Source organism: Agelaius tricolor, unplaced genomic scaffold (genome assembly GCF_023055355.1).
Source record: "Agelaius tricolor isolate 1412-34295 unplaced genomic scaffold, bAgeTri1.0.p SCAF_3, whole genome shotgun sequence".
In the NCBI taxonomy this organism is placed as follows: domain Eukaryota; kingdom Metazoa; phylum Chordata; class Aves; order Passeriformes; family Icteridae; genus Agelaius; species Agelaius tricolor.
This window is the reverse complement of record NW_027269263.1, coordinates 60505221-60531393: the sequence shown is the minus strand read 5'-3', so window position 1 is coordinate 60531393 and position 26173 is coordinate 60505221. Positions and strand designations below refer to the sequence as shown.

Here is a 26173-nt window from a genome sequence, read left to right as displayed (position 1 = left end):
CCTACAAGGGATTTTATAGATTTAAAGCTACACTCTACCAGACATGGCACCATAGATTCTGATGTGACAGATTGTCCAAAAAGATGAGACTTTTATCTTGTTTTCAAGTAGATGTGATAAATGCTTCAAGAAGCTAATTCATAAAACACTTTATGATCCTTCAGGATGATAACCAGTGTGTACATCAGCATGAAGCAGATTTGCAGCTGATATAAATCAATGCTGTGCTATTAAAACAACTGCAATATATCTGAATTTCATCAGCTCCTGATTTGACTTCATGTGTATTTTATGCCTTAATTGCCAATGGCCAAGAAATGCAATAGCTGAGTAGATACAATCATGTTTCTAGGAAACAACTTCATTGAAGCTAATTTTGCTAGAAGCACCAAAACAATTCTCCTGAGGACACTCTTGAAAATGCTGTACCTATATAGACAACCAACCTCTGATATGGATCATCATGTTATGTATTCCAGGGAATTGCATAAGAATAACAATGTAAATAAAAATTTAGGCTGGATTTTATTATACACAGTATTTTTCCTGCTGTTTTTAAGTTCCTGAGTTAACTTTTTGTTTGCTTTTTCATGTTACCTTTCTGTCTGCTCTCCAGACTTTAGAGATTGCTTTATCACCACTACAATGTCTCAATAAATAGCTTGCATTTCTTCATGGTACTTTTAACTCTGACCTTTCCAAGAGAAGTCATTGGTGTTTTTAATGTGTTTGAGCCTTCTGTTCCATACAGACAATGGAACAGGGTGTAAAATTGTTCCAGCAGATAAGGGCCTAGCAGCACCCTAGCATATGTCTGGTCTAGATAAGGCTGGAGGAGGAATGAGGAGATAATGTCTAGTAAATGAACACAGGATGAAGGTATGTTCTGTCTCCACAGCCAAATAGTGTTGAAAGGCTTCATGTTGTTTATCATTGCTATAACGTGGTGCATTGGCACGTTGCAAAGCCTTTCATGCCTAATGTCTCATTTGCATGCTTTCTTCTATGCATTTGCTACCACTGGACCTTGACTAAAGAAAAGATCACCCTTGTACTTCCTTCCCTTAATTCACCATTGTGGTTTTGTTCTGGTTTGGGGAGTTTTTTGAATTATTAGAAATTGATGAAAAACACATTTCAACAAGTCTGTGCATTGGCCTTGCATTTGGCAGTTTAAGCCCATTTCAATTTTTCCCATTTTACTTCTGTATAGTTTCAAAGCACACAATATCTGAAGATGTTAAAATGGCCATGGGTTTACAGAAATAGTGAGTTTCAGCTATCATCTTGAAGGGTATACTTTAAGGCTCTTAGAAATCAAAATCAATAGTACTTTTTAATTATCTTTCTTACAGTTCAGTTAAGAGTCTATTACAAATTCATATGGCTCTATTTCTGACTGTGACAGAGTCAGATTGCTGCTGACATTCATACAGTTTCCTATGCCAATTTGCACAAACATGTGTGATTACTGAAAATCTGTTGTACATTCTAATTCCTTCTTTACTTTCCTTGTTCATATAATTAGAAAGACAAATGATTTCATACTTTCAAAAATTAGTCCAGAGGAAATATTTGCTTGAGTTAACACATGAACAATGTTTGCACAGAGCTTCTGAGTCATGTGCTGGCATTCTCCTGCATTTGTTGAAGTTGCTGATACTGCACAGGACCTGTATGATGATTAAATATAATCAATCCTTGCATTTGCTGATGGAATACTATTTACTTTCTTGAGATAAAACATCCCTGAAAAATTAATTTCCCCTTTTGTGTAAAATCAGGACCATCAACACCAGCAAAACACTGCTGGTCCTTGAGCTGTTCATTTTTTTGCTGCTTTTTTTTTTCTTCCTTTCTTTTAACCTTTAACTTATGTATGGGGTTATCAGCAATTGTTTGTAAAGGCAAGCCTAATAATTGCTTGGATGCTGAAATGTTTCCAGGAAATCTAGACTGTTTATACTCTAATGTCTATAATGGAGCTGCTCAGCAAAGCAGATGGTAAAATTTCATGATCTTCCCTGTGTCCTGAGCAACAGACAGATTGGCTACAGCCTGATCTTTATTATCTCCATAAGAGACAAAAAGGACTGAATTGCAATTGCAGAGCTCAGGTTATAGTCAGCATATTCCAGCAAAGTAAATTATAGTCTTTCTGCTGTGCTGCTACTGTGACACAATGAAGTATACAAGGAGATAGAATTTCATACTGTTTGAGACACTTTGAGCTACAGAAATTCAGAATAAATATATCTAAAGGGACAGAAAGTACTTCATGGTGGAAATAAGGAGTGATGAATTTTGAAAATGCATTTGCAGTAATGCTTGCCAGGTCACCAGTGACAGAATTTATTAGTAGCAGGTTCTTGGTTACTGATCATATATCATATATAAACAAATATATATATTTATATATACATATATATATATAAATACATGTAATGAATATGCATCACTGAAACAGTTTATAGTGTCTGGAAGGATATGAAATGACAAGTGAAATATCCTTTTGAAGGCAGAGTTGGTTAATTGCCAAAAAGCAAAAAAGGCCATTCAATATTTTTCCTCCAAAAATGGTTTTCCCACAAAAATAACTCTGCAGTTATTAAGCACTTGAAGTCTTTGCTAGCATGGGATGGAATGAAATGGAATGGAATAGATCACAATGAAGTACAAAATACAGTATTGCAGTCAGAAGGTACCTACAAAAAACTTCTAGTCCAGCTACTGACCACTTCAAGGTGGAAAAAAAGTGAAAGTAGTTAAGGGCATTGTTCAAAAGCCTCTTAAACCCTGACAGGCATGGAGCATTGATCACCTCTTGCAGAAGCCTGTTCCAGTCTTTGAGCACCTTTGCAGTCTAGACTTCTCCTGGTACAGCTTTGAACTATTCCCACAAGGTCTAATCCTGGATACCAGGGAGAAGAGCTCAGCACTTCCCTCTCCACTTCCCCTCCTCAGGAAGCTGTAGAGGACAATGAGGTTGCCTCTCAGAGCCTTTTCTCCCAACCTGACAAACCCAAAGCCCTCAGACTCTCCTTACAGAACATTCCTTCCAGCTCTTTCACCAGCCTTGTTGCCCTCCTTCAGGCCCATTCAAGGACCTTGACAATCCTTCTCAAATCGTGGGGCCCAGGCCTGTGCATGGAGCTCAAGGAGAAGCTGAACCAACGCTGGACAGAGTGGACAATCAGTCTTTTGACTGTCTGGTGATGATGTGTTTGATGCCACCAGGACGGGTTTGTCCCCTTGGCTGGCTCACACCAAGCTGCAGCTGAGCAGCACCCGCAGATCCCTCTCTGATTTACAGCCATCACTCTCCCACTTACACTTGTGCCCAGTGTCACAGGTCCAGGATCCAGCGTTCCCACCTGCTAAATTTCATCCCATTAATCACAGCCCAATGTTCCATGCTATCTAGGTTCCTCTGAAAGGCCTCTTGTCAACAGCACCTAGCAGTTTTTGCCATGAGCAAACGTGCTAGTGGTGCATCCAACTCCTGCATCCAGATTTTTGACACACATATTGACCAAATCTGGCCTAGAATTGATCCCTGAAGAGCACTGCTGGTGTCCAGTCCCAGCCAGATGTCATTCCATTCACTACAATCCTTTCAGCTCTGCCCTTCAGCCAGTTCTTCACCAAGAACAATGTGAACCCACTCATCCCACAGCTGGACAGCTGATCCATAAGGATGCTGTGAGAGCCAGCATCAAAAGGCATAGTAAAATCCAGAAAAACTACATCCAGCACCTTCCCATCATCCACTGGGCAGGTGACCTAAAGCTTCAAACTCTGATTGTTCTTATGTTCAGCTGTATAAATCAGAGGCTTAAAAGATAACTGTGCTGATTTAGTATCCTTTTTTAAAATTTGTTTGTTTATCAATGTATAAAATCAATTTAACTGCATGATCAACCTTGTCAAAGTTTAGCATTATATATTTTATTGTATATTTGGTTTGGGTGGGGTAGGGTTTTGAGGTGTTTTTTTAGCTTAGCATGCTCCATCTTAAAGCTTTATTTAAGATTAGATGGGAGAGTAGGATCACAGCCTTGGGAGATCAGTAAAAACTGTTTAAATTAATTACCAGTCTTCTCACTTTGAAGCATCCTAAAAAGGATTGGATTTCTAGGTGCAAAATTCCCTTTGAAGAGATGTTCTCCTGAATATATTTTTCATGGAAATCAATACTCATAATTCAGAAAGGTGTCTTCTCTTATTCAAATCACAGTGATTTGCTTTTTGATGGTTTACTGATCCTGTGTCTTTTAAAGAAAACAGAAGTTTATTAATCAGGAAATATAAATGAGAAAGATTAATAAATGGTTATATCAAAATAGCCTGAGAGATGGAAATTAAGACTCAAAAATGAAAGCAACCACAAAAACAAGGGAAAAGATATCTCAGAAAGCATAAATTAATGTGTCTGATGGTTATTTTTAAACTATCTGCAGTCAAGGTTATACACTGGGCAAAGAAATTTCAAACAGAAGTAGTAAGCTCAATATTTTCAACAGATAAAATATAAATAGGCCTGAAAACCCCTCTCTACATGAAAAAACACAGTAAGACCCAAGCAATATTTCTTTGTCAGCCAGAACAGAGCACTTAGAGCTCATTGGGTGAAAAGTAGCTCATTCATTCTAACTCCCAGGAATGAAGGCTTTGTAATTAACCTAAATTTAAATTTAAACTGTAATTTAAATAATTTTCTAGTAGTGTTTTTGCAACACACACAATCATGCGCTCACCAACTCCTGTGATTCTCCCTTAGCAAGCATACTTCTACTTTATCCATAAGGCCAGTCATACATTTGACTCTAAAACCTGCAAACATAAAATACAACCCTTTCAAAGTGTCTAGGAATAAAAATAATCATCATATATTAGTATGGAAAGTACTTTATTTTATTAGCACTAACTATGGACAAAACCCTCCAAAAGCTAAACAAATATATCAGCCAAGATTTTCAGTTCCCTAGCATAGGTCTCCATGTGAATGCCTCTGAAATCAAGTGTACACTCATTTATATGACAAACTACTTCTCTGCCATTCTGTCACAAATAACCTGTGAGAGGGTAGAAATGCCAATACTGTGCATCATGATAAAATCCTGACTCTGAGGAGTTCCTGCTCTCTGTGATGAAAAATATATTTAAAATTCCATGTGTTGACTGTGTGAGTTAAGATACTGTGTCCTTGTTTGTGTGTGTTGTGTATGAAGAATTTCTTGGATTTGCTGAACTTGATAGTTCCCAGTGGTGAGCTTCAGATGTATAAACATATTAATGACTTTTTCCAAACTGCTTCATCAGAAATGCAGAGCACTTCTGTGCAGAGCAGCTCACATGAATTTCTAAGTTCTCAGGATGGACTTATGTTTAAATGTTTTAATAGGTGTATGCATTCACTTTCTGCAATGAGGTACTTATTTTTTAAAAACTGTATTGTCTAATTTTTTAAAGGATATCATCCTTAGAATGGTGGTTTTTCTTTCCCTATCAAATTAGGAAAAATATACTTTACCTACCAGTGCAAAAGTTCCAATTTGCACTGAAATAAAGTAATTAAATTAAAATATTAACACAGTTTGTTCCAATTAAATTACTCTCCTAAAAAAATATTTGGAATATATCTAATTATGAGGAAAGCTGAGTCAAAAAGTATACAGATTTAGCTTAACTGGGATAGAAAAACCAGTGGAAACTTTTTTCTGTCAGAAATGCAATGTGGTAATCCTTGTACTGAAAGAATCTCAGGGCTGACTTATGAAACACTAATAGCATTATGAAAAGGAAAAGCCTTAATCTAAAAAGACAAAGCTTTGCTTTGGTGGTGTGGTGACCTTCCTACAGCTGGTTAATCTAATCATTCAGCAGGTTTGCCTTATGAAATTAATCAATTGAAAAATATTATTTTTAGACATTACAATAAAGGTGGGTAAATCAGACTTTTAATTCTCAGAACAAAGTGTAAATCATATCATATGGAATTTTCTTCAAAGAAAAAAATAGTTTAGCTAGTTTAACTAGGAAGTTTGGTTTTGTTTTTTTTTAAGAGCAAAATAACATGAAAAATTGGCAATGCATAAGATTATTTTATTTTATTACTTTATATTTTAAGCTTTTGTTTTCATTGTTTTCACTCTCATTATTTTGTACAGAGGCTAGTGATCTGCCTCTCTCCAGCTGAAACAATGAGTGATGAAAATGTTTTTATCTCTCTACTTTTTTAAAAGGAAGAAAATATGTGTTTTAATGATGCTTTACACAGAATTCTTGTATGCTTTTACCACCATTAATTTGCACATCCTTTGATGTGAAAGATGTCAATTAAAAGCAAATATTTAAGAAAAATAATAGCATTTGCCAAATATAGGTTCATGTAAATGTAGATGCTTTGCTGCTTGAAAGAGCAAGCTTAAGGATCTCTGTCAATGTCTCCATAATTATGTGATTCTTAAAGCTCAGATATTATAATTTCTCAGCTAAATTTCATGCATGTTGTAGGCATATGATAAAGCTATTCTTTGTGTCCACACTTCCTGAGGTTTTCTAGCAATTTAATTCAATTTATTATTCAATTTATTAATATTGCAAATAGATTGTCAGAAGAAGCTAGGATAAGCTTCAATGTAATTTTTAATAACTCAGTTGTTTGTGTTATGTCAGCCATTCAGTAGCTGCTCAAGAAGATCTTCCCAAATTTAAGTTTTTGAAGAGCATCATCTGTGACTGCAGTTAACCCTGATCTTCCAACTACAGACAGAAGTTATCTGGGACATCTTCAGTAACCTCTGATGACTTTTTCTCCTCCTTTCTTTCCAGTGAATTATTCATTGCTTCATTTCTGTTCAAAGTTTTCTCTTTCTTTTGATCACAGGCAATGGACTGGGAATCCGAGTTGTAGGTGGGAAAGAAATTCCAGGAAGCAGTGGGGAAATTGGAGCTTACATTGCCAAGATCTTGCCTGGGGGCAATGCAGAGCAGACAGGGAAGCTTATAGAAGGTAAGATAAATGCATTATTAAAAGATGAAGCCATGGGACTGTTGGGAGGTTGTTATGATTATTTATAACACACATTTTCTCTTGCACAATGGATGCAATCTTGTGCAAGGAATGAGAGCTACACCTCCATGATGCTTAAAGCAGAAAAGGCCTGATGGAAAATGGGTTTAGGACTTCTATGGCCAAAGAGAGTTGCCACAATGAGCATTATTTGGGCATGTCTTCAGTAATATGTGTCAACATGCTGTCTGTATGGTCACATGTCATCAGCCTATATCATGGACATGGGTTTTGAAGATCTTTAACCTTTAATCTTGATCACCTAAGTATCCTTGTTTGAAATTACTTTTATTTCTTTGTTTTATTTCTTACATTACTTATATTACTTAATTTCCATTTGAAATGATATTTCTCGGTTGCACAGGTAAAACAGATCCAGTTGTCTCCTGGTTACATGCACTAACTTTCTTTCTTAGTCCCCTATAAGTCATACCTAATGTTAGTTATCCAATATAAGGTAACCATCCAACCTGCCCCAACAGGCAACAGAGAAAAAGAAGAATCCACAGTAAAGCAGTTATTTCATCTAACTTAGACCTCTGTTTCAAGAATTGAAAGTGTCTTCCTCCTTTAATTGGCTTTTAGAAAACTGCATTCAACTTCACATCATTTTTTAGGCTACCAAAGCTAGGTGGAGGGATAACTTCATTATCAATATATTTTCTAGGATTATTGCAATGTGATCAATCTGTCTAACAATTTATTTCTGTGATTACATGAATACCACCTTCTTTTTATAACTTTCTCTTTTTATAGCTATTTTCTAGTTCCCTTTTACAAATCTGTATGCACCTGAAGTGTCAGTCTGTCCATAGACAAAAAAAAAGAGTACATTTGTGTCCAACTCATTAAACTCCTTTTTTTTTTTCTTTTTCTTAAATGTACTCAGGGAAAAATAACAAAAGAAGATAAGTAGGAAGAAGAGTTCTTCCAGAATTCCATTCATTTAAGTTTTCTGAATGGTAAACGACCAAAATAGTCACGATTTAATCAAAAGCACTTTGCAGGCAGAAAAACTGAGTAAAATGATCAAAGAATGTATTTACAAGGGATAGTTTAATTATTCTGTGGATATTACAAAACAGTATCACCTGCATTCACCCTGCAGCTTTTTTTATCCTTGATGTTTTCTTTGCCAAAATGTTAATGATATGCAACAAAAAACCCCCTCCAAAGGGACACAAACCCTAATGTGCAATGAAATTAAACAGAAAATTAAAAAGAAATATATTTATTTTTTGCCTATACAGTTGATTCTGATATTAATTTTTAATGGGTAGTATCTCACTCATCAAACGATAGAACAGTGTTATTTTTTGTGCATGAATGATGAAAGAATTGACCTTAATTTTGTGTGTTTTGAAGCAAGTATTTGTTTTGGCTCCCTCTGTACAAATAAGTAGGTCTTTCATAACTGTGCTAGATTACACATGCTTTGTTTCAGCACCAAGCAAGTAAAGAGGAAAATGTGGTTATTCAACACTTACCCAGGACTGGACATTTCAAGAAAGAGAATGAGCAGTTACAGATTGGAATTATCTGTAGTCTTTTGGTTTATTTTGCCAGGAAATTTTCTGGAAATTGAAGTGTAAAACAGTTCTTTACTCACCACATTTGGTTCATTTCAGCAGTGATCAAGAACATCTTGCATTTACAATAACTACAGGAAAAATCTGACATAGAAATTTACTTTTTAATCTGTTTGCATATTATATTCTGAAGGTTTATTCTTATTTTAGAGGAAGATGGATATGACAGTAAAATATTTATTCCTTTGTTTCATTCTCCCATCATATGTTCAGTCATGTTTCTGATCCAACCTTTATAAAAGTATCCTAGACTTGGATAAGTTGGCATAAATCAACTCCATCAAAATCCCTGTCTTTCATCTGTAGAATTTGTCCACACAATGTCTCAGAATATGTTTCAGTATTGATGTGTTAAATGTTCCCTCGGAGAGAAAAAATGCTTCCTGCAGAATGCACCTTGACTATGACATACAGGACAAACATTTCCTCTCACTGTCATTTACCTTTAGGTCTTGCCTTTATATCTAGCTTACTTTTTATGTTATTTTAGATGGCTATCAAGGATCAACAAAGAATTTTTTCTACTTCACTGTGAGTTGTGGTTGGCTTAGTGGAAATATGGCTGGTGCCCATTTAACCTCTACCCCTCAGAAGAGCTAAAATCCACTGATGTCTTCAATCATTCTCATATTGATCTGTGTAAATCCAGCCAGACTGCTAATCTTACCAACATCTCTGAAAATAGAAGCTGGCCTTCTTTCCTTTTTCAAGTTATTTGCTGGCTCTCACACCACAGAGAGAAAAAATAAAGAAAATTTAGTATGTCATTATCTGTAAATGCATTACTTTTTTTTTTTTTCAGTAATCATGAGTCACTTTTCCTGATTAAATGCTGTGTGACTACAAGTTAGAATATAAACAGTCATCAAGTAAACATATACTAATGTCACTACAAGTTAGTATCTTGACTCATTAGCCTTTCTAAGAACATGAATCACTCTGAAAAATCCCATCAACTTAATTAATTCCTCTAATTCTAAAAACACTGGGTCAAGTCTGAAAATCCTACCAATAGCATAAGAAACAAGGATGGATTTATTGTGGTTTTGAAGGAAGACAAACTCCTACCTGTTCTCTCTATGACTGCATATAAATAAATGACACAGAGATAGCATTCCTATCCTTAGGGAATAACATAAAATTTTAGCCTATTTAAAAAGCTTTGGAGGAGTCTTAGTGCTGAAAAATTTATTTATAGTTCTGACTGGCAAATACCACTCTTCTCGGTTCTCTCACCTTGAATTGCTTTCAAATGTCAAAAATATCTCTGATTCATCACTCATTGGCGTAACAAAAACTGGAGGTGGAGGACTCATTCCACGGAGCTCATCAAGTGCAAGGGCTGTGTCAATTTGATAGATGTGTCTGTGCTCCCCCTCGTGTTGACAGGAACACTTCAGTTCTATTCCACCTGGTGAATCCACTGAGTGAGTGGCATTTCAGCCGGCGTTTTTTAGAAACAGAAGAGCATAGAGTAAAGAGCAGAAATGAAATGTTTATGTGTGTTTCCTACTCTTACAAATTTTCTGGATGCCCTCAGCATTCCAGTTTTCTGATTGGACCATTTCAATAGGCTGAGTGGAGAGCCTGGGAACTGATAACAACAGGTGTCTTTATTCCAAGTTTTCAAGCCAGACAAGCTGTGTTGCAATGGTTAGGTCATCTGATGCTCACTGAGATCAAAATATTCCCTGACTTTCCAGTCTTCTAGAAATTCTGGTAAACTAGCACTGTAAAAAACTTATGGTGAACGTGATTTGTGGTGATCTTACTGCCTTTGCTTATACCTCACTCAGCAGCATTAGTCAGACTTCTGTTAACCTGTCCTATGCCCTTATGTGTGCATGTCTAATTTTAATATGTATGGATCATTTAAAATATATCTTCCCAAGCTTAAAGACAGGAAAATAATATATATGAAGACAAAAAATCTTGGCATGAAAAATACTGAAATAGAACTTCCTGGAAGAAAAACTACCTGATAGACATAAGATACTGAAAGATAATGAGACCTGTTAAAGCTGCTAAGTAGGTCAGGGCAGAGAAACTGCACTGCTGTTGGAGAGTTCCATCTTAGATGTGATCTTAGTTAATGGTGCCCTCCCTTCAGTCCAATCCTTTAGCACTTGTTTTGACCTAAATTAATAATTACTCTTCTCAGGATGCAGGAAACATTGCTCATGAAAACACTGTAAGGGTCCTGTCAGAGCCACCTGCCTTCAATAGTAAGTAAAAGCACATCCAATGTCCTCAGCATCAAAGTCTAAATATTGAGGATAAGTTCTTAAATGTGCTCAGCACCTTTTAGAATTTGATTCTCCTGCTAAGTAAGAGATGGTCAGCTTTTATAAATTTGTTGATTGCCTTTAATTGTGCTGAAAGTTTCCCAGGCCACATGTCTGGTTCCCCTCAGGAAAGTATTTTAAATGAGTGGGTCTTTGGGAATGCCAGGGATCTCTTTCATCTTTAGAAAACTGCAAACTCAGAACTTTAAGATGCCTTCAGGAAATGAAATTGAAGTTTCCCTATTTCCTCTTATCCATATTTATTCATGTTTCTTTTCCCCTCATGTATCAAGTCGTACATATTCTTATATATTCAATTGTCACAATTTTCTTCTGTAAGAAGACTTTTGATACAGTGCTCACTCTCTCTAATGCCCTTATATGGGGTCAAATAGACCCCATAGAATCATTCCTCAGATTGAGACTTAGAGCCTTCCTTTGGACTTTCATGGGATGGCACAGCTTATCACCTCTTGGATCCACAGACCATAGCCACCGTGTCAACAAAAATACTTTCTCACAAATCTGGAGCCAGTAGAGATAACATGTTCACTGCTTGTCCCCAAGCAACTTTCCACACCAAACTGACATATGAGATGAACAGGGTGTGCCAAACAACATGCTGTTCCTGGCAAAAGAGGGCCACATCTAGAGCAGTGGGAAGTGATTTCCACCCAAAGCAAAATATGACAGGGGAAAAGAGAGAAGAGCTATTTGGATAACCTCCATCAGAGAGCAGCCTAGCTCCCCACCTTCAGTTCATGGGAGAAGAAGGCAGACCCAGGAAGCACTGTCAGAAGCCTGCCTTAACCAGAATGCTCTGCAGCTCCCACCCAGGGTGTGGACTTTGGCTTCTGACCTAGTTCACTTCATGCATCAGGCTTCATAATGGAAGAATGTACACTGAGAAGTTCTTCAAAGGCAGAGAAGAAAAAGTCAGGGTCCAATGGGACTCTTTTCTATATGTGTTCAAGTATGGTTAGCCCAGCTTTTCATTATTTCCAGAATGGGCAGTTAATCAAAAGGAAAATTATTATAAAGATATAAGGACTTATATATGATGATAAAGAGAGCAGCTGCATTGTTAGGTAAAAATCTACTACAAAATACCAATAAGCTGACCACCCAGAAATGAGAGTGAAATATGAGAGACTAAGAAATATGAGAGCCCCTGGTAGCAATTTTGAATCTGGGGAAGGCTGCACATGGAAGCTGAAAGACAGTCAACATGTTCATGGTGTTTAAGCAATCCCTCATGCACAAAAAAGTCTGCATTAAATGGATAAAAAGAGAATTTATACTATCTATTGTTCTTCCTCTGAGGAGAATGTAAATAAGGCTAATGAACAAACTAGAGAGGAGATGGCCAGTGTGGGGAGATGTTTATCTGTACTTTGGTTGTCTAGTATAAGATGAATCTGGCCATAATCAATATTGGGTAGAGGCTATTGGAATATTAGAATTATTATTTAATCTTTAAAGATTTTCCTGAGTTCTAGGCAAGGACATCTTTGAATACAGGTAGCTTTCTCACTCCTCCAGTTAAAAGTGACAACTAGGTAGCTTCCAGAATCTGTTTCACTTCAGCCATGCCCTGGGAATGTATCCCTTCATGTGTTTTCAGATCATAAATTTTCAATCAGAGCTTTTCAAGTTTTTAAGTCCTTGTCATTTTAAAGCTTGTTATTTACTGGCATTGGAAACACATGATTTCTTTCAAGTCCTCTCAGAAGGACAGGGGATGCAACTGGAATACTGACCAGTCCATGAAAGGATTATAAAGAAAATGTTAATAGATTTTCTGTTAACAGGTTCTTTGATACTTTTTTGGGCTACTTTGGATAGCATCAAGTGCTGAAAAGCAAGGCCAGACTGTTTCAGAAGGTCTTTTGCAAAGGCACTCCAGGTGTAATGGCTGTCCATCTTATCACAGCTGTCTCTTGTCGTATCGCAGACGTGCTTTGCATGTTCCTTGGAAAATGCAGTGTGACTGGAATGGTCATGGGCACCTAAATACCTGGAAAACCAGCAGCAAGTCACCATCCTTCTCTCTACCCTTGTCAAACTTCCCTCTTATCCCTGAGTTATAGATGAGCACCAGTGTAACTCTGGCTGATCTTTTATCGGTCACTGGCTGGTCATTTATTGGTGGGAAGTGCAATAGAAACCAGGTCTTCCCAAGTTGTAAAATACTGTAGTGAGCACTGCTTGCTGTTTAGACAGCTAAAATTGGAAACACTGATTGGAGCATCACAGTGAAAAGAGATTTTACAGTCCCCATGAAGCAAAGATAGTGAAGAGCCAACATCCCTTCTTGAGTCCCTCTGATAATTACATTTCTGGCAAAAAGTAGATAGCACAATGAAGCTGGAAAACGATGAAACAAAATTAAAAGGAACACAAGAAGGGAAGGAAAAATTCTCAAAAAAACTGGATAAATGTCTTAAATGAACACTAATAATCTTTCCATCCTTTACTTCCATTTTGCAGTTTGACTGCTTTAATTTATTACTGCATTGGGAAAAAGAAGTATCAACTTTACCCTGTTCTCTGAGTGTTAGTCTTCGTGATCTATTTTGCTGTCTGTGCTTATTTTGCTAGGTCAGAAGAGAAGAGAGCTTGCTCTCAACATACCCCCTGGGCTACAGGCTGAGGTTCCTCTGTCCCAGCAGAAACTGGCTCTATCAAAGATAATATGCACAAAATAAATCACAGAATCACTGGGTTGGAAGAGATCTTCAAGACCATTGAGTCCAACCCATGCCCCAACACCTCCACTAAACCATGGCACCCAGTGCCACATCCAGTCTTTTTTAAACACATCCAGGGATGGTGACTCCACCAGCTCCCTGGGCAGGCCATTCCAGTACTTTAACACTCTTTCAGTAAAAACTTTTTTCCTAGTATCCAACCTATCCAATCCAATAACAGGCAGTGCCATTGTTTGGTTGTAAGCTTTTCCCTAAAGCTCTTTAGAAAGGACTTAATCTAAAAAAAAAAAAAAAATTAAAAAATGCCTTCCCTCAACTGTAAATCATAACTTATGTAGTTGTGCTCCTGTCATCCATGTATTCTGTTCTGCCTTGTACTTCTTTTTCATAGGTAACAATCAGAGGTATAGGATTAATCTTATTAAGCATGGCAATGGACATTAAATATATTAAAACATGCCTTTAAATATTTCTAAATTAATTTTTAAAGGAAATTATGTTAGTAGAAAGGACACCCTGCCAAAGTGTATCACTTAACGTGTTGGGATTAACTTAGTATCTGCTAGAATGACAAAAAGAAAGGCAGAAATCTTCATCATGCTGGTTTGGCTGTTCCTTATGCTGTCCCACTAACAGTGCTCTCAATTCCATTCTTAATATGGCAGGAGTTGAGCTGTTCTGAGAGTTTTGTTTGGCCTTTTGCTGAGATATGAGAAAGAAATGAGAACTATCAGAAGAAATGAGAATTGTTTCAGTACTTGCGTGGCACTTATAGAAAGAAGTGAAAGTAGAAATAATTGCAGTATAAACAACTGACTTGGAAATGTATTGAGAGCTGGTTACTCTAACACTGTGCACAGCTTTATTTACTAAATCTCTTTTGTGGTGGTTGAAACACACTTAGAAAATAGCACTTTCCCCGGCTTTAGAAAATATAGAACGTATAGTTTAAGGAATTTTAATTTTACGTTGTCAGAAGGATATAATTGGGGTTTTACAAGGATACTTGATTAGAAAACTTCTTGTATACTTAAAATATTACTTTCAATGAGATAAAACAGGTAATATGAGTTTGTAATGTTTCTGCCCAAAATGTAATTTCTGTATACTTAATTTTTCCGCAACAGAAATCAGCACTTAAAAGAGATGTTAGAGAGTAATTTGAATCTAGGAAGTAGCTGAGCAGCTGTAAGGACTGAGCTTTTAGGACCTTTTATATATTTAATCTAAAGCAGAATCCAAAACTTAAGGTGTACTTATAAATTTTGTAAAGGTAAAGAACAAATAAATGGAAACATATTATGACCAGTAAAAATATGGCCCTTATTGCATAATGCCAGCTACCAGTTTTTTCACTTCTGCATGTAGTCTTGCTATGTACCATATAAACTACTAAAGTTTATATCTTCTTTATGATCAAAAACTCTGAAAATAACTTGAACAAATAATTATTGATGTAAATAATTTTTACTAGAAAAGGCGTATTATACAAATTGCACAAGGAACTTGGATTCCTAATAACAAAGAAATAATTTTATCAAAACACCCCTGTGGGTTGGGGTTTTTTTAAGACTTACTTAAATAGATAAGTCTGATTTATGGAAACAAGAAAAATAACCTGGATGCTTCATCAGAGGGAAGAGGCAAATACAGTCACAAGATATTCCAGAGCTAATGAAGTGAGGAACCATCACAAAGGTCATGAGAAAAACACTCATCAGATGGTTTAAATACAAATTGTGGAAGGTCACTGGTAAATGCCACTGATGCCATAACTAGCTTTCAATAACACTCCACCAAGATTGTATTAGAAACTACTACTAGCTACTGTTAAGTACTTATGTGGAGCCATGCAGTCAGTAATTTTCAGATGCACAGCTTTTGGCAGCAGTTATTTTTCAGGACCTTGATGAACAGTTCCTGTTAGAAAGAATGTCCACTTCTTGGAGAGGACCATCCATGCTTCCAGAGAATGTGCCTGAAGCCCTGTTTCTCTGAGCACAGCAGGGAGAGCAGAAGGCAGCATTATAATCAGGCTGCCCACAAAACTTTCTTGGCTCCTCCTGCTGGCACCATGCAACTTTCTGCTGTCCTCTGGGATCACACACAGCACAGGTGCTTTGTGGTTCTTCCTCTGACATTGACAGATACCATCCATCCAGGTGGTTATAGTCTTCCTGCCTTTACTCTTGAATGCTTACTCTGCTTCTGCTATATTCTGACACTGTGAGTACTTTTAGGGCTCATTTGTCTCCATAGAAGAGTTAATTCTTTCTTGCACTATTCTTAAGGTACTGTATTAAAATCAAGTGGATGTGTTTTTCTCAAAAGATGCAACACACACTGGCAGAGGTGGCAAGAGGTCTGTGACTTTTCTGGTTTGGGCAATGCTGGAGAGAAGATGGGTTTAGTTACTGCTTCCAAGATATTCAGGGATAAAGCTGCATCTTTAGTCAAACACAGGCAGTGTGTTTGTAAGGTAGGCATTCTCTAGATCACATTCTACCTGATAGCAAATAGCACAAGCAGAGACATTAAACCACTGTGCCTGCCCCTTTGCCTAGCTGCTTGCTGAGACTGATGATAGGGACCTGAATTTCAGCCTGGAGCATCAAAGTTATGTGCCTGTATTGCTCTGGTTGTCTTCTTTTTTCAAGGACCAGCTTCTGTGAAGCAGATTTACAAAGAAACCAGGCAAATGTCAATCCTTCAGAGCCTAAACTGAGGCCAATTTGTCTCACCACTGAAAGTCATCAAAGGCACCCTCCTGTTTCCATTCACTATGCAGGGAGCTTAGGTATTTATTTTAGGTGAACTGTCTCACTAAAACCTAAAATTCAGACTCTGTAGGCTTACCTTAGGCATTCTGGGCCACATCTCATAAAACAAAATCAGGACATTTTCGTCTGATGTTTATAAGGGACAAGATCTAGTTGGGCTCACATACATGGGCATTCCAGAAAAACATCTTACTACAGTGTGAAAAAGCCTTTTGCATAACCACTGAACTGTGTTCTTTAAAACTGACTTCTCAGTGAATTGGGAAGCTAAAAATACTCTAATTCCATTTCCTATTGTGCAGATTACTGTGGGCTCAAACTTGCAGACTAGCAGTTTGAGGTGATTGTAGTAAAAAAAAATCTAGTGAAATCAAAGTGAGGGTCATCTTGAAGTACAGGTTAAATAAAGCTATGTTCTTATGGAGAATTATTCCTGCCACTGGATTCCAAACAGTGTATTGAAATCTTTTGTGTTTACATGTAGCAATTTTAACCTTCAATCCCATTCCTGAAATCTGGATCTCCAGGAAAATTAGGCCAGCCTGGCCACTCTATGGAATGCTATATTGGTGCAAAACATAGCAGAGATTCAGGGCCCAGGGTGAATTGTCCCCACTCAGGGTTTGTTCTGCTGAAATTCAGGTGGACAGACAGCCCCTGTCAGTGACTCTCAGGGCAGGTTGTGGGTTGTTTGCAAACCACAGTTCTCAGCAGCAAACAGGATTACAGAGAGCTCATTTTTCTGCCAGTGGACTGGGTACTGCAGGGAGCAGAATTTCTTTAGTCACTTGGTATTTCAAAGTACTTTCTAGGTAGGTGTGTGCAAATTCTTCCAAGACCATAGGAATCATTATGAAGAGTTGTTAATAATTTAATGTTAAAAAAGATGACCTGATGGGAGTGGGTTTTCTCACAGAAGAACATTATCTGTCTTTTACATGGCTTGGACAACAATTTGGAATGGTTTGTCACAGAACTTCACTGCAGTGGCTTAAAAAGTGACATGGGCACATAGATAAAGCCTTTGTTTTCTCTAAGTATTGGGTAACACAGGAAAAGGAAATAGAAGTAAACAAAGTATTTCCTAAATGACTTAAATTAAATCAACAAATCTCTTGAGGTAGTTAGATAAAAAATATAGTTGTGTAATCAAATTATTTCAGATTTCCAATGTTTTATAAAGAACTCCTGAAGCATCTGGTATCACTGTTTTCAAAGGAGATGCTGAACTGCATTGTACTTTGCTCTGACCTAATCTGATCTGACACCTTGATTTTCTTATTCAATTGAAAGAGTAAAGGAATTCAAAGAACAAAACCATAATTTTCTGTAATTAGATTTGCAATATAGTACATTAAAACATAGAAATATGATGTAAAATAATACAGAAAAAGCTTTTGATGTCAGCTTAAAAAAAAAAAAAACACTATGTGCACTCTCAAAAATTACACAAAGACTTTATTTCAAATTTCTTCAAGCATGTTCTATTCCAAAAACCTAATTAGATCATACATAAGGTGTGACTGGGAAAATCTTGTATGAGAATATTCAGGTTTCTTTGAAAAAAAATAAACAGGTGATTGTTTAATTTGACATTAAACAGAGAAAAATGCTAATTAAAAATGATTAGTCTTTAGCCAGGTTTCTAATTCTGGTATTTGAGGATTACCATATAAAATTAGTTAAATATGAAAAAGTCTGAAAAAAAAAATCTACATTAACTGTACTTGTATTGTAAAAATGCAAAATTGAAGTTATTGAATTGCAAATTATCTAATTTATTAATGACTGAAGCTTGAAAACATTTCATCAAGCAGAAATTAAGCCTTAAATCCCTATTTTTACTCCACATTCCAAGCAAAAAAAAAAAAAACAAGCCAACAACTTTTTGGAAAAAAAACTTTATTAAAGAATCAAAAATTTTGGGGATTCCTTTAAACCTTGGTACAAGTAACTGATAACAGACCTGTTTGAACTGTTTCTTATTAAAACAATAATATTTTTTTGCCTGAAATATTGCTTAAAAATTGGGAAGATTTGTTATAGAGTTTTTTCCTCAAACACCTTACAGTGTTTGAGCCAAAACTCATTGGGGTCTATATTATTTCTCTTTGATTGTCATGGAATCATTCAGATACAAAATAGACATAGAAAACTTTGTATTAAATTTTTAAAAGTCCATAAGGCCTTCAAGATGATCAGGTAATTTGATGATAAAGAACAATCATCCTGCAGTAATGCTTGTACTAGAGTGGTTCCTTAGTCTTCAGAAGAGTAAAGGATTTTCTATTGGCTTGATTTGTTTTTCTTTCCTTTTCATAAATTCATTGCTAAGAGATCAGCCAGGACAGAGTAGAGACACAGTGATAGACATCTACTAAAAGAAACTCAAATTAAAGACACAGGGAAAATATTTGCAATCTTTTTGCATGCTCATGTGCTAACTTTCCATTCCAAAGCAGCTCACATCAGGAGGAGGCATGTCTGGAACAGCCTTTAAAGACACCCAGAGAAGCAGCATTAGCTTTGGTACTGCCCACAAGCTCTGTTCCATGAGGGTTCAACTTTTCAGAGGCAATTCCTCTTTCTGAGCACTTCTCATCAGAGCCAGAAGAGTGCTAACAGCTGCTGTATTGCACAGCAGCACAGTTGCTTCAACCCAGCCTGTGAACTTGTGTACTGCTCATGTGCAGTCAGACTGCATTGCAAAATGCACAATGAATATGGGACAGGCCTGTGTTGGAAGGTTAGGCTGCACAAGGTAAAAAAGAGCAGGAAGGAGAGAAAAAGGGCATTAGCATGATCTGTTTCGAGGAAATGAAAGGTAAAAACAAAGGAAAGCAGTGTGGTGAAAAACAAGCACCCATGTTCGTAATTTATATTCATGATATATGTTCAATAAGAGAATCTATTTTCATGGGCAAGATGAGTGCCATTTACCTGCCCATGTGCAATGACAGGGCTGTTTACAGATGCTGACCAGTCACCCCAATGAACAGAGGGTTTCATTATTTCCTAATTACTAGATAATGTGCTGAACAGCACCCCATGAAATTAACCTTTAAGATGACAGTAAAAGGAAATGAGTCATTCCAGGCAACGCTCATCACGGTGTGAGCTCTACACTTGCTAAATGAGTTCTGTCATAGTGTGGGTGAAGTGGAATCAATCCATATAATTCATACATTTGCTGCTCATACAGACAGCTTTGGAGCTGCTAAGTAGAAATAAGCATTGACTTATGTCTAACTAAAGCAAAGTTATGTATTACATTAACTGATTATACTTTTCAGATGGGTCTGAAATCACTGAATAGAAAGAACTGAGAGTTCCTGAGTGTGTGAAAGAGAGGATAAAATGAATCAAAATTCTAGGAAAGTACTTTCATGACTGGTGCAAATGGGGAGGTAGAAACAGTTTTAATCTTAGACAGTACTAAAGAAAGAAAAGATAAATCTTTCATCATCTTATTCACAGACCACTGTAGTATTCTTAGAAGTATCAGCCTATCTCAGTGATAGTAATAACTCTGCAATTCACACAGTAGAAGCTGACTGATTAGTTACAAAACAGGGGCTTTCTTCTGATTCAATAGCTGTAGAGAACATGAGACAAGAAAAACACTTCCCACTGTTCTGGAAGGAGTGAAGATCCAAAGAAGGAACTGAAAATACCTTCAAGCACGACAGTGATCCTTGTTGAATATGATGCAGGCAGACTGGCAGATATGACAAAAACAGCTTTACTGCAGATGAGCATGAAGCACACACTGCTCTATCTGGATGAATTCCCTTCAATGGTGCACATGGATGGGCTGCAATGCTGCCTCAGAGGCTCTGTCTCTGAATGGAGACTGGCTAGGAGAGCACCTGACAGCTACAGCAGATAAACACTGCTCTGTTGCCTACACTTCTCATAGATATGGAAAAATTTGGTGCCACCTAATGGACAGCCCCCAGCTCCCAAATTCTGAATGTGTTTTACAGGAATTCTTTTGCAAGGCATCTAAAAAAGGATCTCCCTATGCTTGTTAATGCTTCACATGCAGAATTTCTCATTCAGCATCCTTAATCACATGTCTTCAGATGAAATATGCATTTTTTATAGGTGAAGACTTAATAAGCCACATGGGTAATACAAAGATTTCTGTATTTGCTGGCTTTAAATTTATGAACTGGGGTCATCTCACATCTTCCTCAATTGCAGCAATATAGCAACACATAAAACTAAATTACTGCACCTAAGTGTTCTGATCTGTTTATTGGTGAAATTAAACTAGCTATTCTGTCAGTCACATAAATTATTCTACACCATCCTTAAGCAAGTTTTCTGCTACAGCTGCATGGACATTGCTATCTCTTTCAGTAGAAATCATGACTACGTCAACAAAATATTTAGCCCAGGGGGTTTATATCAGCATGTGTACACTTGCAGAGTATATTAGCAAAAATGAGTTAGACTATGGACTCTTACAATGACTGCCATAAAGAGTAATACTGCAAATAATTGTTATTCCTGAAAAAACTGTTAGGGATAACCTATTTGCATGTCATGTTCTTCAGGAAGCAAAACAGGTAAGAAAACATAAGAGTGTACCTCTTGTATCAGATAAGCCACCAGATACAATGAATTTAACATATTTATCCATGATGTCTGAATAGATGTATTATGCTTCTATGTGTTGCAAGATGCAATATCTCCTCTTGCTTGTTTGAGCCTGCCCTCCCAGTAGCATCATCCCCAGCTGGAATGTGAGCATTAGTATTAGAACTACAATTTGAACATCATGCTTTGTGCTCAGCTGTCACTGAATTCAGTGGTACAAGTAAAGTCATAGTCAGTTTGATGAAATCCAATTTGTAAAACTACATGCTTTGAAGAGATCCATCTCTTAATGAAACCAATTTTCCATCTGCAATTTACATTTACGGATTTTCAGGATGCATTATGGGTTTGGTTATTCTCATTTGCATGTGAAGAGAGATACAGTAGAATTAGAAGTGTTCCTGAAGGCCTCCAAGCAAAGGACAAAGAAGGAAAAAGATTGGAAATTTTATTTCTATTGCTTCGATTCACTGAAATGAACAGGGAAAAATTATTTTCTTTAAAATATATTGTATATATATCAAGGTCAGTTTGGATGGGACTGCAAATTGAGCAACCTGGCCTAGTGGAAGGTGTCCCTGCCCATGGCAGGGGGTTGGGAACTATGTTATCTTAATGGTCTCTTCCAACCCAAAGCATTCTATGATACTATCATTCAATAATTCAATAGAGTATTTATTTTCATCTATTAAAAATCAAATTAGATTAATCTGTTTTGTTACTTTAAGAGAAAGTAATTATTAGTTGTGGTGAAGATAAAGAAATGCCTTTGAAATGGGATGAGTTCATAGGCACTTTAGCAATTCCTTGGATACTTTTCACCAAAGAAAAATTGCTTAAAGACTTTCATCTCTAAAGGATACAATATCATTTGTGACTCACTCTTTTATTGTATTCAGTGTGTTTGGGGGATTTGCAGTTCCAATTGTCTTTTTTTTTTTTACTTCTTGTGTTTATTTTTGCCTTATTTTTACCTATTGTTGCATTACTGCTTCCCAATATTTCATATATGCAATTGCTCAGATTTGAGTGGAGGCTCCTTTTACTTAAATTTTCCGTAAAATAAAGAAAATATGTAATTTTTGTTCTGTAAATTACAGCAGCTAGTTTTCCTCCTTTTGCTTGGGAAAGAATATTTAATGGTTTGACATGAAAAAAGCAGAAATGGTTGTTTTACTATTGTACACAATAATCTTAGTATTTGATGCCTGGGAAAAAGACTTAGACATATTTGATAGCTTTGGTGAAATGACAGAAGTCTTAAAAGATTAAGAAGTGAAGTGATCAAATTTCTTTGTCCTTGTTGACCCATAATATATATTCAAGCTTGAGTCTGCAGATGAAATGTCAGTTTAACATTTATGTTTGGCAGTTTAAAAAATAATGCTCAATATCCCACTTGGGCATATATTTGAAGGAGAATAAGCTGCTGCAATACCTAGTAAAGTTAATGTGAGGATGCCATGCTGGGAATTTGGTAATAGTTCAGTGTTTAAATGTAGTTTTGATATGTAATTAAAACAAGTTGGAAGAAATAAGGACAGTTTGTCTTAGGACTAGTTTGTAGTTGCTAAGTGGAGACTATGAAAGCATCAAAGTAGACAGGCTTATTGCAATTGCTGTTACAGGACAAGGGGTTGCCTGTTTGGGCAGCAGTTTCTGGTTGCTGTGCAGAAGCAGGAGCAGTAGGTCGAGTGCCTGCACCACACCATTGTCACAGAGCACTCAGGCTGGGGACACATCTTTCCAGCACCTTTCCATCACCCAGTTTCACATCAAGCCCAACTCTCATCTTTTTGAACCATCTCAAAACCATAAACCACATCTTGTAGGCAGTTTTATTCCTTAGGAGTTTTGATGCTGTTGCTTCAGCAGAAAAGCTCCTATGTGCCTTCAGGAGGTTTGAAAGTGAGCCCTGAGCCACCAGCCCTGCCCTCCTTTGGGTGGTCATCAGCTGCAAGCAGGGCCTTGCAGGGCATTCCTGTGTTTGCTGTCATGTTTGGGGTAACAGAGACTTCTCCCACAAGGAAACTGCTTTCCCTGGAGTGGCACAAATTTAATTTCTACAACTGTAGCTATCAGTCAAGGAATGTGGTATCATAAGTTTGTTTTGCTTGTCTTCTGGGCGCTTACACGGTGAATTCAGTACATTAATTGTTATCATAAGAAACACATAAATACACAGGGACTGGCTGGTAAGAGATCATTTGTTTTAGTGTAGATAATGAGAAGAAATAGCAGCTGCTGCTAATCAGTATGCATGTGAGGATTCATAGAAGTTGATTAGGTATATAGCTGCCAGATAATCATCATCCAATCTTGCATGTACAGAATAGCTTCAGTGATTGTGCATTCAAATTTCTTTTAAAGAACCTTACAGAGAATGGCAAAACTATGGGTGAAATCCTGCATCATTTATTTACAATGCTCTTTCGTCATGCACGAATTCCACATTTATTACAATGAACCTATTTATTAGAATAATGCTACTTCTTTGATCAAGTACTGCAGATCAAATTTGTATAAAGAGATATTAATAAAAAAAATCAGCTGGCAGCAACAAGTATGTTCAAGATGTGTAAACAGCAACAGAATTACATTCTAAGTATTGAGAAGAATATTAACTATTTTACATTACTTAATTTGAAATTTAACTATTTTATATTATTATTTTTAAGACAATTTTAGTAGCATAGCATGGACCATTCTGAGATGTATGACAGTCATTGTGGGGGCTCACTTTCCTTTCTCTAATTCCTGTTACAGTTCTGTAAAAGTGGTTTTACCCTGGTAGGCAGCTACACTCTGTGCAGCCTTTCTCTCACTCCTCTGCAGTGAGGTGGAAAGAAGTCTCTCTATCACATCAAAACCAGTACAGCCACTTGAACTGCACCCTTAAATATGAACATGCACAAGTTTTCATGACTAGATTGATTAGATCTCTCTGATTCTACTCATAAAAGCTACTCACAAAATCAGATTTTTTTTTTGATTCTTAGTTCCTAACTCAGACTGTGCAAGACATGGCTTGAGCTTCCAGGAAAGGCTGCTTTGGGATCTCCAATCTTGGCTGAGCTGAGTAGCCTCAGCATCATGAGGGAACTTCTTTGCTCTGAACACAGCACCAAAATCAGACTATCATTAGTGTTGCTAATCAGATGCTCCTAAAAATGAGCTTTGTGCCTACATTTATCACTAAACTCTGAAGAACAAGTAATTATTGAGAACTGAAATCCTGCAGTTTTTCAACTTCCTGTTAAAATGACAGCTAGTTCTAACAGGTAATCATTAGTGTCTCTCATTTTTCTAGTACATATGGAACCTCTACTTCTTAGGGTTGAATAAGCCTAACATGTATCACTAAATTCCTTTATGAATGAGTTATAGGGATACAAAATTTGGAGAGTTAATACCCAGCCCTTACTGCTTGACAAGTACTATCTCCTACAACTCTATTGTTAGTAAGATTTCTGATGCACTTAGCTTTACTAATAACACTTTGTCACTTGGACATCTCAAAGTTAATGTACAATAATATTATCTTTTCACTGTGCCTTTTAACACATAAAGAAACTAAAGAGACTAATTGGTGTGTTTGTGCTGCTCACCTGGCTGGTTGTAGCAGAAGCAGAGCTAACAGCTCAGTCTCTGATGGTGCCCCATTAATTCCCTTCACCTGAGGTTCACTATCTTTCAGTTCCTCCTTCTCATTGATAAGGTAACAGCTGTCAGTTTGCTAAACTGAGGAAAAAAGTCCTTTTCATTTTCTAGGGCAGATTTATCACCTTAAATGACAAAGGAGGGAATCAATACACATATCTTTAGGTGCCTGAAAAGTAAATATCTTACCTCAGCTTGTATTATGGGCTCTTTTTCTAACCATAAGTGGAAGAAGGGATGTGATTCATCTCATTCCAAAAAGATGTCAGCCGAGATAAGCCATCCTAAGAGGAACCTGCTTCTCTTCATTCATTAACTACTCAAAATTCCTAGACAGCTACTGAGGCAAGACACGTACCTTTTTACAGCCAAAAATTGGTACATTGACTCTAATCCCAAAAGAAGGGAAAACCAAAGCAGCTGTATGCATGTGTGCATGGCAGCTGTTTCCTGCAGACACACACAATGCTTTCCATGCTCTTTTCTTTATTGTTCTAAATCTCTTCAAAATTAGATGAAGAATAAAAATAACCAGATAATTTTATGCACTTTCACACGTGGTTCACTTGTGGTCCATTGAAACCAGCCAATTATCAAACACTTGTTTTCTGCATACTTTTTACAGCTATGGATATGAATGCATCAGGAAGTTGTACAAACGTACATTTAACTACTATAAGAGAAACATAGAACATGTTCATTTAAATAAAGTCATCCCAACAATGGAAAAAATTAGCTCAACTTGATTTAGAACACAAACAAGTTGATTCAGAGGTAATATCATGGATTTACTTAACTGGTATTATGCAGAGCATAAGTTCCAAAAAAAATTTTCTTAAAAGGAGACTTATATGCATTACATGAAAAAATACATACAGGAGATGAGAACTGCATAGCACTGGCCAGAAATTTGTATTCACTTTCCTCAGCTTTCAGGTTGCATGAGTCTCACAAATGAGATAATAGTGTGTAAATTCTACTTTATATTTGAATAATCACATAATGTCAGAACTGTAAAATTACTCCTGGGGTACAGAGGATGATTATTGACAGAGTGACTCCTATTAAAACACATCAAGTAAGGATCTCACTCTATGCCATGTGACAGACTGGCATTTTAAGGTCTTCAGCCATTCTCATTAAAGCTTGACTTTTTGCTTAAACAGTGGTGTTTGCTCACTGTGAGTCACAAAAATTTTCTGTTCTTGTTTCTATATGACCTTAAGTAGCATTGGCATGCAATGCATAACCATGGCCTTTGCTCTTTCCTAGCAGGCTTTCAGTATTTAAATTATCCTAATTATTCCATTACTTTCTGAATTGGCCTCTGTAATCCCTTAGTGGTGACACTGCTGGAGACCAGCCAGGAATTCACCAAGCAAGGGTTAGACCCCCCTGCTCTGTGTGAGGACAGCCTCTTCAGGAAGCCCCAAGAGACTCAGCATTCTGGGGGTCCTCATTTAAGAGC

The 26173-nt window shown here is 36.8% G+C and overlaps 1 protein-coding gene across 9 annotated transcripts in view; it reads left to right on the top strand.

The window, feature by feature from the left end:
• PCLO (piccolo presynaptic cytomatrix protein) overlaps nt 1-26173 on the top strand; it is a 323553-nt gene that overhangs the window by 204364 nt on the left and 93016 nt on the right. For all 9 annotated transcript variants that reach the window (XM_071424030.1, XM_071424028.1, XM_071424025.1 and 6 more), the window contains exon 10: nt 6890-7015. In XM_071424030.1, coding sequence (XP_071280131.1) covers nt 6890-7015 — 126 coding nt within the window. The remainder of the gene's footprint in view (nt 1-6889; nt 7016-26173) is intronic.